Below are 11,380 nucleotides of genomic sequence, written 5' to 3'. Positions count from 1 at the left end.
ACTTACCCCTTCATAGGTATTACATTCTGTTGGGATTAATACACCAGCTGGGCCCGTGACTGTAAGTCTGACCCGGCCCGAGCAGGCACTCGGGAGAAACCGTCAGGTTCACCAACAGGACGGTTTATTTTCAGGCAACATTTACAGATTCTTGAAGCTCACCCTCAGTCAGTTTGCAGATGACACCCAGTTGGGTGGGAGTGTTGATCTCTCGAGGGTAGGGAGGCTCTGCAGAGAGACCTGGCCAGGCTGGAGCGATGGGCTGAGCCCAACGGGAGGAGTTTCAATAAGGCCAAATGCCGGGTGCCAACTTCTTGAATAACAAGAGTGTTTTCCTCATCCTATCTTATCTAAGAGAACCAATGGAACTTCTACTGTCCGTACATGACCATTCGTTACCGAGGCCCAACTCGTTAGAGCACACCTGCTTCCCAAGGACAAAACCAAGGCATTTTGCTGAACGCTGCAGCTCTTGGTAGATTTTCACAGCAAACTGCTTTGTTTTGATGGACACAGCAGTCCTTGGTAAAACCCCACAGAACAGTCTGGGCCAGCAGGATTCTTAGCAATATTCAAAAATTAATACTATAAGTTGCTGTAAGTAAGTAAATAAGTTGCTAAGCAGTTTTCTGTAAGTAAATAAGTCTCAAAACAAGTAATCATTTCTCTGTATCACCAGCAGGGACAGGGAAAGGATCTCACCCCTGTGCTCGGCCGCCCCTCGATGAGTGGGTTCAGTTTTGGGCCCCTCACCCCAAAAAGGCCATTGAATGACTCGAGCGTGTCCAGAGAAGGGCAACGGAGCTGGTGCAGGGTCTGGAGCACAGGTCTGATGGGGAGCGGCTGAGGGAACTGGGGGGGTTTAGTGTGGAGAAGAGGAGGCTGAGGGGAGACCTCCTGGCCCTCTGCAACTCCCTGAAAGGAGGGTGCAGAGAGGGGGGATGAGTCTCTTGAGCCAAGGAGCCAGCGGCAGGCCAAGAGGGAATGGCCTCAAGCTGCGCCAGGGCAGGGTCAGACTGGCTCTTAGGAAGGATTTCTTTGCAGAAGGGGCTGTTGGGCGTTGGAATGGGCTGGGCTGGGGTGGGTGGGGTTTTTTTTGCAGATTATGGCAGAAGCGGAGCAAAATGGTGCCATAACCCCCAGGGTTCCCAGTCCCCCCTCAGGGTGGCTGCTCATGGTCCCCATCGTCCTGTGTCCCCCGGTGAGGGGCCACTGTTGGGGGGGGGGACATGGGGACAGGGACAGGGGCGTGGGGATGGGAATGGGGACAGGGAGAGGAGGACGGGGATGAGGAGGGTGACAGGGACATGAGGAGAGGGGGGACACGGGGATAAGGAGGGGGAGAGGGACATGGGGAGAGGGAGAGGGGGACAAGGATGGGGATAATGAGAGGGAGAGGGACATGGGGACAAGGAGGGGGACAGGGACAGGGACATGGGGACAAGGAGAGAGGACGCAGAGGGGGAGAAAGAGAGGGTCATGGACATGGGGACAGGGACAGGGACAGGGGGACAAGGATGAGGATAAGGAAGGGGAGAGGGACACGGGGACAGGGAGAGGGACAGGGCTGGGGACACAGGGCTGGGGACACGCTGGGGACAGGGACACGACAGGAAGGGGGGGGGGGGGGTCAGGGGAGATGCTGGGGACAGGGCCAGAACTAGGGGGGCAGGTTGGGGGGGGTCACATTGGGGGGACCAGGTGGGGAGGAGGACCCTGTCCGGGGGGGGGTTGTGGGGCTGCAGTTGGGGGGCGGGGGGGGCAACAGCAATGGAGGCGCGTGAGAGGCAACAGCAGCTTTATTGGGGTCAGCGCTGGGGGGTGACGGCGGCACCGAGGGCCCCGGCCAGCGGCTGTGGGGGCGACCATGGGTCCAGCCGTGGGTCCAGCCGTGGGTCCGGCCGTGGGTCCGGCCGTGGGGCTCAGAAGTGGACGTAGGAGAGGACGACGTCGCCGTCCACCTCCAGCGTGTCGGCGTGAGGCCCCGGGGGGAGGCGGTGGGTGAAGTCGCAGAGCGGCTGCCCCTCGGCGAACACCTTGAAGCGGCGGTTCCCGCAGCGGATGGAGAGCTGGCGGGGGGGAGAGGGGGGGAGCGGCCGTGGGGCACGGGGACCCTCGTGCGAGCAGGGCCCTCGTGCGACACCGACATCCACCCACAGGCAACACCCATCCTTCGTGCGATGTCAACACTTGTGCAGTTCCCATGTGCGGTGCCCGTCCTCGTGCAACACAAGCCCTCGTGCAACATAAGCCCTCGTGCAATGCAGCCTCTCGTGCAACTCCACCCACGTGCGATGACTTTTCTTGTGCAACACAGCCCCTTGTGCAAGCGATGCCCGTCCTCGTGCAACTCCCTCCTGTGCAATGCCCGTCCTCGTGCAACACAGCCCCTCGTGCAACCCCCCTGTGCAACGCCTGTCCTTGTGCAACACAGCCCCTTGTGCAACGCAGCCCCTTGTGCAATTCCCACCCATGTATGATGCCTGTTCTTGTGCCACAGCCCCTCGTGCAAGCGATGCCCGTCCTCATGCGACTCCTCCCCGTGCAATGCCCATCCTCATGCAACACAACCCCTCGTGCAATGCAGCCCCTCGTGCAACTCCCCCCTGTGCAATGCCTGTCCTCGTGCAACCCAACCCCTTGCGCAACGCAGCCCCTCGTGCAAGTGATGCCCGTCCTCATGCAACGCAGCCCCTCGTGCACCCGTTTCCCCCCCCAACCCCTCGTGCAACTCCCGCCCGCCCTCGTGCACTCACGTCGAAGTAGCGGCCGCGCTGGGGGGGTTGTGGGGCAGCTCCAGCTCCTCGGCCCCCCAGGTGCCCCCCACGAGGCTGTTCCGCACCACCAGCCCCTCGCCCAGGCGCGGGTTCAAGTGCAGCAGCACGTCCCCCCCGGGCCCCGCCCGCAGGTTGATGTGGAACCTTTTTTGGGGTGACAGAGAAAAAGGGGGAGGGGGGGTGTCAGGGTGTTCAGGGTGCCCCAGGGAAGGGGGTGGGGGTCCCTTCTAACACCCCACCCCCCCCCAAAATACCTTTCGGCGTCAGGGGGGATGAAGCCCTTCACCACGATGGTTTTCTTGGGGATGAGCCCCCCCGGGATGGTGGCGATGAAGGGCACCGGCTGCAGGGGACAAGGAGGGGGGGTGGGACGGGGACAGGGCCCCCCCCGAGCCCCCCAAAACCTTGTGCCCCCCCCAACACCCCCTCAAGAGCCGGGGTCCCCCCCACTCACCGGGTGGAGGGTGGGCGGTTGCCCCATCACCTGCAGGAGAGGAGAGAGGGTCAGCGGGGGGGGACACCCCGAGGATGGGGGGGGACGGGGTTGTGGCCCCCCCCCAACACCCCAGAACTCACCGGCAGGTTGCTCTGGTAGGGGATGGTCTGCGGCATGTCCTGAGGGGGGGGGAGAAGAAAGAGGAGTGAAAGGGGCCCCCCAAAAAACACCTGGGGCCTCCCAAACCCCCCAGGACTTACCGGCATGGCGGGGGGGTAGAGCCCCTGCGGAGAGATGGGGTAGAAGTGAGGATGGGGGGGTCCCCAAGTGGCGGTGGGGGGGATATAGGTTTTGGGGTGGGGGGGGTCAGGCCAGGCTCACCCCAGCACCCAGGATGGTGACCGAGTGCAGCTCCAGGTCCCCGTCCACGGTGACGGCCGTGACCTGCTCCGGGGGCAGCCGGTGCGGGAACTCGTCGAAGGGGCGACTGTTCACCAGGATCTGGGGGGGCCGGGGGGGTCAGGAGGGGCCAGAGCCCCCAATCCCCCTCCCTGTGTGCCCAGAGAGTCCGGCTTTGGGACCCCATATCCCCCTGGTGAGCCCATATACCCCTTGGGACCCCATATAGCCCCTTGGGATCTCACAGACACCCCCCCCCCCCCCTTGGGACCCCATATACCCCCTGTGAGCCCATATACCCCCCTTGGGACCCCACATATCCCCTTTGGGACCTCACAGACCCCCCCTTGGGGACCCCACAGACCCCCCTTGGGCCCCATATACCCTCTTTAGGACCCCACATACCCCCTGTGAGCCCACATACTCTCTTTGGGACCCCATATACCCCCCTTGGGACCCTGTATATGCCCCTTGGGACCCCCATATACCACCCAGTGAGCCCATATATCCACTTTGGGACCCCACATACCCCTGGTGAGCCCATATACCCCCCTTGGGGCCCCATATACCCGCTGGGAGCCCCTCTGAGACTCCTTATTGCCCCTTTGGGACCCCACATACCTCCTGTGAGCCCATATAGCACCCTCTGGGACCCCATATACCCCCCTTGGGATCCTATATACCCCCTTTGGGACCCCATATAACCCCTTAGGGACCCCGTATACCCCTGGTGAGCCCATATACCCCCTTGGGACCCCATATACCACCCAGTGAGCCCATATATCCCCTTTGGGACCCCATATACCCCCCTTGGGACCCCATTTACCCCCTTTGGGACCCCATATACCCCCCTTGGGACTCTATATACCTCCTTGGAACCTCGTATACCCCCTTGGGACCCCATATACCCCCTTTGGGACCCCATATCCCCCCCAGTGAGCCCATATCTCCCCCTCTGGGACTCCTTATTGCCCCTTTGGGACCCCACGTACCACCCAGTGAGCCCCTTTGGCCCCCATGGACCAGCAGAGCACCCCCCACCCCCCGCCCACTCTGTCCCGCACCCGATAGTCCTGGGGGGTGACGGCAATGATGATCTCGAAGGGGGTCCCGGGCACGAAGGCCTGGAGGTCCCGGCACTGCTCCGGCCCCCACTGCCCCCCGAAGCGGCTGTTCAGCACCACGTGCCCCTCGGCCCCGAAGCGCGGGTTCAAGTGCAAGGCCAGGTCAGCCTCGTCCTCCGGCCCGCTCGCCAGGTTCACCCGGAACCTGCAACCGCAGGGGCTGTGTCCCTCCCATGTCCCCCATGTCCCCCCCGTGTCCCTCCCATGTCCTCCTGTGCCCCCCCTGTCCCCTATATCCCTCTGTGCCCCCCCATGTCTCCCTGTGCCCCTCCATGTCCCCCTGTGCCCCCATCCCCCTCAACTCTGTGTCCCCCCCACGTCCCCTCCATGTCCCCTATATCCGTGTCCTCCCATGTGTCCCCCGTGTCCCTCCCCCATCCCCCATAACCCCCCAACTCTGTGTCCCCCCGCCGTGTCCCCCCCCATATCCCTCTGTGTCCCCCCCATGTCTCCCATGTTCCCCCCACCCATACAAAGGGACAGAAGCCCCCCCCCCCCCCCGGGCCATCTCCCCAGTGTCCCCGTTACCTGTCAGCGTGGGGGGGGACAAGACCCTGCACGCAAACAGCCATTCCAGGCCGGAGCCCCCCCATCACAGGGGCCACGTAGGGTAGTGGCTGAGGGGGGGGTGGGTGACCACAAGGTCAGTGGGGTCCCCACCCTGTCCCTAAGGGGGTGGTGACAGGGTCCCCCAGGACCCTGACCCCTGGGTCCCCATCCTGGGGGGTTGAGGGGGTGGGGGGGGGAACACAGGACCCCCCCAGGGGCGATACCAACCGGGTTGTAGGCGGGGTGGTAGCCGGGCGCGGGGACGAAGGCCATGGTGAGTGTGACAATGATGATGGTGACAGTGACACCGGGACTTTTATAGCCCCAAATGCAAACTGGGTGCCCCCACCCCACCCCGGTCCCTTCCCAGGGCAGGGTCTGGACTTTGTCCCCCCCCCGGATGTAGGGTGAGGGGGGTGGGGGACACACACACACAGGACCTGCCCGAGGTGACAACGCCCCGGACTCTGCCCCGCGCCGGGGAGGGGGACGACACCCAGGTGGCCGGGAGGGGCCTGGATGTGTCCCTGAGGGGGTGGGGGGGGAAAGACACCAAGGTCTGTGACTCTGGGGGGGGTCCCCGACTTTAGGGGGGTCCCCAGCGCCATGGGGTCCCCCCATCACTGATCCCTGGGGACATGGGGACCCCCACGTCCATTGGAAACCGCCCCCCCCGCCAGCCCCATGTCGTCCCCCCCGCCCCCACCGGCGCTGCCCAGGGAGGAGACGGGACGCGGCGACAAGGGTGTTTTATTGGGGGGGCCGCGGTGGCCCTACAGCTTGGAGAAGGGGACGCCCTCGAGACCCTTCTTCTCCATCGCCGCCTGCACCGATTTGAGGACGTCATCGGTCTGCAGCATGCTCATGTTCCAGGTGGCCTGGGGACAGGGACGGGGACAGGGACAGCATGGGGACAGGGACGGGACACCCGCGGGGACAGGGACAGGACGCACTCAAGTACGGGGATAGGACACCCCTGGGGACAGGGATGGGACATCCTCAGCAATGGGGACAGGGATGGGACACCCTCGGGGACAGGACGCCCTTGGGGACAGGGACAGGACACCTTCAGCAATGGGGACAGGGATAGGACACCCCTGGGGACAGGAACACCCTTGGGGATGGGACAAGGATCGGACACCCTTGGGGACGGGACACCCTCAGGGACAGGGATAGGACACCCCTGGGGACAGGGACACCCTCGGGGTCAGGGACAGGACACCATTGGGGACAGAGACAGGACACTCTCAGGGACAGGGACGGGACATCCTCAGCAATGGGGACAGGGATGGGACACCCTCAGGGACAGGACGCCCTTGGGGACAGGACAAGGATCGGACACCCTTGGGGACGGGACACCCTCAGGGATAGGGATAGGACACCCCTGGGGACAGGGACACCCTCGGGGTCAGGGACAGGACACCATTGGGGACAGAGACAGGACACTCTCAGGGACAGGGATGGGACATCCTCAGCAATGGGAACAGGGATGGGACACCCTCAGGGACAGGACATCCTTGGGGACAGGGACACCCTGGGGACAGGGATGGGACACCCTCAGGGACAGAACACCCTTGGGGACAGGGACAGGACAACCTTGGGGACAGGACACCCTCGGAGACAGGGCCACCCTTGGGGCCAAAACCAGCCACAGGGATGCCCAGAGCGTGGAGACGGGGACGTCACCACGGTCAGGGCGGGGGCACAGGGACAGATGGGCGGGGACCCGGTGTTGGGGGGACAGGGAGGGGACCCGGCGGAGATGGGGGGGGGACGGGGGGGGTGTCACTCACCATGTAGCGCAGCCCCTCGGTGACAGGGTGGTCCCTCGAGTAGACCAGGTTGACCTTGGTGCCCTGCACGGCCACGGGGCTACGAGCCGCGATGGCAGCTGCCACCTCCAGGGCTCCCCGCAACAGCGTCTCCTTGTCGGGGAACACCCGGCTGCGGGGAGAGGGGGGGGGAGAGGAGATGCCAGGGGGGGTGCAGGGACCCCAAGGGACCCCCCAGCCACGCCGGGGGGTGACAGGGTGCCCTCCCCGGGGGGTTTCTGGGGTGCAGTACCTCACCAAGCCGCAGCTCTGCGCCTCAGGGGCCATCATCTTGCGGGCGGTGAAGGCCAGTTCGTTGACAAGACTTCAGGGGGGGAAGGTTTGGGGGTGACACAGGGTCGCCCTGAAGTCCCCTCCCCTGCCACCAGCCCCCTCCCAGCCCCTCTGGCGTCCTCCCACCCACCTCTGGTTGCCCACGATCTTCGGGAGACGCTGCAGGGTGCCCACGTCAGCCGCCAGCCCGATGTCCACCTCCTGCGGGTGTGGGGACATGTGAGGGGACATGGGGACGGCCAAGGGGGACACAGGGGGTGGAGGAAGGGGGCTTGGGGACGGCCGAGGGGCTCCAGGGACATCTGAGGGGTCTCAGGGACATCCAAGGAGCCACCAGGACAATCTGAGGGGTCTTGGGGACATCCAAGGGGTCTCAGCAATGTCCCAGGCGCCTCAGGGACATCCAAGGAGTCTCAGGGACATCTAAGGAGTCACCAGGACAATCTAGGGGGTCTTGGGGACATCCAAGGGGTCTCAGAGATGTCCCAGATCCCTCAGGGACATCCCAATGAGACACTGGAATGTCTAAGGGGTCTCAGGGACATCTGAGGGGGATCAGGGTCATCCAAGGAGTCACCAGGACAATCTGAGGGGTCTTGGGGACATCCAAGGGGTCTGGGGGACACCAAAGAAGCCACCAGGACAATCTGAGGGGTCTTGGGGACATTCAAGGGGTCTGGGGGACACCCAAGAAGCCATGAGGACAATCTGAGGGGTCTCAGGGACATCCAAGGGGTTTCAGGGATGTCCCAGGCCCCTCAGGGACATCTGAGGAGTCTCAGGGCCATCCAAGAAGCCACCATGACAATCCAAGGGGTCTTGGGTCATCCAAGGGGTCTCAGCAATGTCCCAGGCCCCTCAGGGACATCTGAGGGGTCTCAGGGCCACCCAAGAAGCCACGAGGACAATCTGAGGTGTCTCAGGGACATCCAAGGGGTCACTAGGACAATCTGAGGGGTCTTGGGGACTTCCAAGGGGTCTCAGGGCCACCCAAGGACCCTCCAGGCCACCTGAGAGTCCCCAGGGCCACCCGAGGGTCCCCAGGGCCACTCACCTTCACCTGGAACCAGGCGTCCTGGCTGCAGTAGCGGATGTCACAGGCCGAGATGAGGTCGACGCCTGCCGGGAGCCGACCCTGAGCCAGAGTTTGGGGCGGGGGGGACCCGACATGGCGCCCCCCGCTGTCCCCAGCTCACCTGCGCCGATGCAGGCGCCGTGTACGGCCACGATCACCGGCTTCGGGCACTGCAAGGAGAGATGGGGTGTCAGGGAGAGGGGGGGGGCGGATCTGTGTCCCCCCACCCCGCCTCCGCCCGTCCGTCCGTCCGTCCCCACCTTCTCCAGCACCGAGAAGGTCTCCTGGTATTCGCAGATCTTCTGCCGCAGGTTCCAGGCCCTCCTGGCCATGTCGTCACCCTCCAACAGCAGGACATCGCCGCCCATCGCTGCCAGATCGATCCCTGCCGGCGCCGGGACGTCACCGACTGTCCCCAATTCCCGGGTGGGGGCTTGGGGCGGGGGAGGACCCCCCTGGTCTTTCCCCAGCCAGGGTGCAGGCACCCCCCCATCCTCCTGGTGATGCTGAGATGTCCCTCAGCTCCCCTGGCTGGGGTAAAGTTACCCCAAATCCCCCCCCTGGATGGGGTAAATGTACCCCAATCCCCCCATCTGGGGCAAAGTTATCCCAAATCTCCCCCAAATGGGGTAAAGGTACCCCAAATCCCCCCCCAGATGGGGTAAATGTACCCCAATTCCCCCATCTGGGGCAACGTTACCCCAAATCCGCCCCTAGATGGGGCAAAGTTACCCCAAATCCCCCCCTAGATGGAGTAAAGTTACCCCAAATCCCCCCCCGGGGCAAAGTTACCCCAAATCTGCCCCCCCGGGGTAAAGGTACCCCCAATCCCTCCTTGTATGAGGTGAAGGTGCCCCCAATTCCCCCCAACTGGGGTAAAGATACCCCAAATCCCCCCAGACAGGGCAAACGTACCCCCAAATCCCCCCACCTAGAGCAAAGTTACCCCACCCCCCCCCCGCCCCAGCTGGGGTAAAGGTGCCCCCAATCCCCCCCAGCTGGCGCCAAGATGCTCCCAGTCCCACACAGATGGGCCAAGACCCCCCCCCAGTTTCCCCTGTTGGGGCTGAAATGTTCCCTCAGTTCTAAGATCTCCCCCAAAATGAGCCCAAATCCCTCTGCCCCCCCCTTGCTGAGTTCGGGGGGGGCCCTCACCAGCCGTGAAGATCTTCCCAGCGCCCGAGATGACGACGGCACGACAGGCCGAGTCCCGGCTGATGTCCTGGAAACACTCCACCATCTCCCTGCGCGGGGACGGGGACCGTGGGGTGGGGGGTCTCGGGGGGGCGGGTCCTGGAGGGTTCCCTGGGTGCCCCCCCAGTACCTCCAGAACGCCACGTTCATGGCGTTTCTCTTCTCGGGGCGGTGGAGCTCCACGTGCAGGACATGGTCCCCCTCCGGCGTCACCCGCAACGTCTCGAAGCTGCGGGCGGCCGAGCGGCGCTCGGTGGCTTCTGCCGACATCAGCCGGGCCAGCACCCGCAGCGCTGCGGCACCTGGAGTCACCCCGAGGGGCTGGGGGCACTGGGAGCCGCTGGGGAGGGACTGGGACCCACTGGAGAAGGGCTGGGGGCACTGGGAGCCGCTGGGGAGGGATTGGGACCCACTGGGGAGGGACTGAGACCCACTGGAGAAGGGCTGGGGGCACTGGGATGCACTGGGGAGGGACTGGGACCTGTTGGGGAAGAGCTGAGGGCACTGGAATGCACTGGGAAGAGGGTGGGACCCACTGGGGAGGGACTGGGAGTACCTAGAGAGGGACTGGGACCTCTTGAGGAAGAGCTGGCGGGACTGGTGGCACTGGGACACACTGGGGAGAGACTGGTACCCACTAGAGAACAAGTGGGAGCACTGGGAGCCACTGGAGGACAGCTGGGAGCCTCTATGGGGAGGGACTGGGACTTGTTGGAGAAGAGCTGAGGGCACTGGAATGAACTGGGGAGGGACTGGAACCCACTGGAGAAGGGAACCCTTAGGGAAGAACTGGGACTCACTGGGACAGGATTGGGGGGTACTGGAACCCACTGGAGGCAGAGGGGAAGGGCTGGGAGGCAGTGGGATAGGACTGGAACTCACTGGGATCCACTAAGAAAGAACTGGGAGCCACTGGGAAAGGACTAGAAACCACCAAAAAAGTACTGGGACATACTGGGAGGGATTGGGAGAAGACTTGAGAGTCACGGGGGAAGGTGGGGAGGGACTGGAATCCCCTGGGAGTGACTGGGAAAGAACTAGAAACCATTGGGAGGGACTGGGAAGGGAGTAGGAAATCCTGGGAGTGACTGGGAACCACTGGGAGGGACTGGGAAAGGACTAGAAACCAGTGGGAGGGACTGAGAACCACTGGGACGGACTGGAATCCACTGGGAAGGACTAGGAAGGGAGTGGGACCCACTGGGAGGGACCGGGACCCACTGGGAAGGGACTGGGACCCACTGGGAAGGGACTGGGACCCACTGGGAAGGGACTGGGACCCACTGGCTCCCTGCCAGAGGCGACGACAAGGGCGGTGAAGGTCAAAGTGGCGCCTGGGGGGGGTCTGGGGGGTCCTGACAGGCCGGGAGGGGGGGTTGGGGTCGGTCTGGAAGGTCAAGGTTAAGGCCGGGGGTCGTGGGGACCAGGCCGGGGGTCACCCCCGCGGGGTGGGGGGGGTGTCACGTGCCCGCCGTGGGGTGGGGGGGACACACACGCCACCCCCCCCCCCCACTCACGTCTCCTCTGCAGCCCCCGCAGCCCCGCAGCCCACAGCGCCATCGGCCTCCGCGCGCTCCTCCCCGGGCCAAGGGCAGCGGGGTAACGCCCCGCCCCTTCCGCCACGTGACCAGGGACCACGGAACTTCCGCTCCGCTACCGAGGCGGAAGTGCCCCTGCAACCCCCCCTACCGAGGCGGAAGTGCCCCTGCAGCCCCCCCTAC

At 64.4% G+C, this 11,380-nt stretch overlaps 2 protein-coding genes across 3 annotated transcripts; both read right to left on the bottom strand.

Annotated features, from left to right (window-relative positions):
- Window positions 1-1,881: 1,881 nt before the first annotated feature.
- LGALS4 (galectin 4) lies at window positions 1,882-5,558 on the bottom strand. Its single transcript, XM_074857734.1, is given in 11 exon segments — window positions 1,882-2,069; window positions 2,757-2,779; window positions 2,782-2,921; window positions 3,032-3,120; window positions 3,232-3,261; window positions 3,354-3,392; window positions 3,474-3,497; window positions 3,595-3,714; window positions 4,677-4,881; window positions 5,265-5,353; window positions 5,514-5,558. Coding segments are annotated over 11 exon segments (951 nt in total). The 3' UTR covers window positions 1,882-1,922.
- Window positions 5,559-6,018: 460 nt separating this feature from the next.
- ECH1 (enoyl-CoA hydratase 1) lies at window positions 6,019-11,325 on the bottom strand. Of its 2 annotated transcripts, none has more exons than XM_074857736.1 (10): window positions 11,177-11,325; window positions 9,790-9,952; window positions 9,621-9,709; window positions 8,726-8,850; window positions 8,587-8,635; window positions 8,445-8,509; window positions 7,521-7,591; window positions 7,350-7,421; window positions 7,079-7,229; window positions 6,019-6,163 (listed from the first exon to the last, which is right to left on the bottom strand). In XM_074857736.1, exons 1-10 carry the CDS (start codon window positions 11,217-11,219, stop codon window positions 6,059-6,061), a joined length of 933 nt encoding a protein of 310 aa, XP_074713837.1. In that variant the 5' UTR covers window positions 11,220-11,325; the 3' UTR covers window positions 6,019-6,058. The 2 variants fall into 2 exon arrangements, with proteins under 2 accessions (XP_074713837.1, XP_074713836.1); XM_074857735.1 differs by having other exon boundaries at window positions 9,790-9,961; window positions 11,177-11,272.
- Window positions 11,326-11,380: the final 55 nt, after the last annotated feature.

The sequence above is a fragment of the Strix uralensis genome, unplaced genomic scaffold (genome assembly GCF_047716275.1).
Source record: "Strix uralensis isolate ZFMK-TIS-50842 unplaced genomic scaffold, bStrUra1 scaffold_292, whole genome shotgun sequence".
Taxonomy (NCBI): domain Eukaryota; kingdom Metazoa; phylum Chordata; class Aves; order Strigiformes; family Strigidae; genus Strix; species Strix uralensis.
This window is presented reverse-complemented; position numbering and strand designations above follow the sequence as displayed.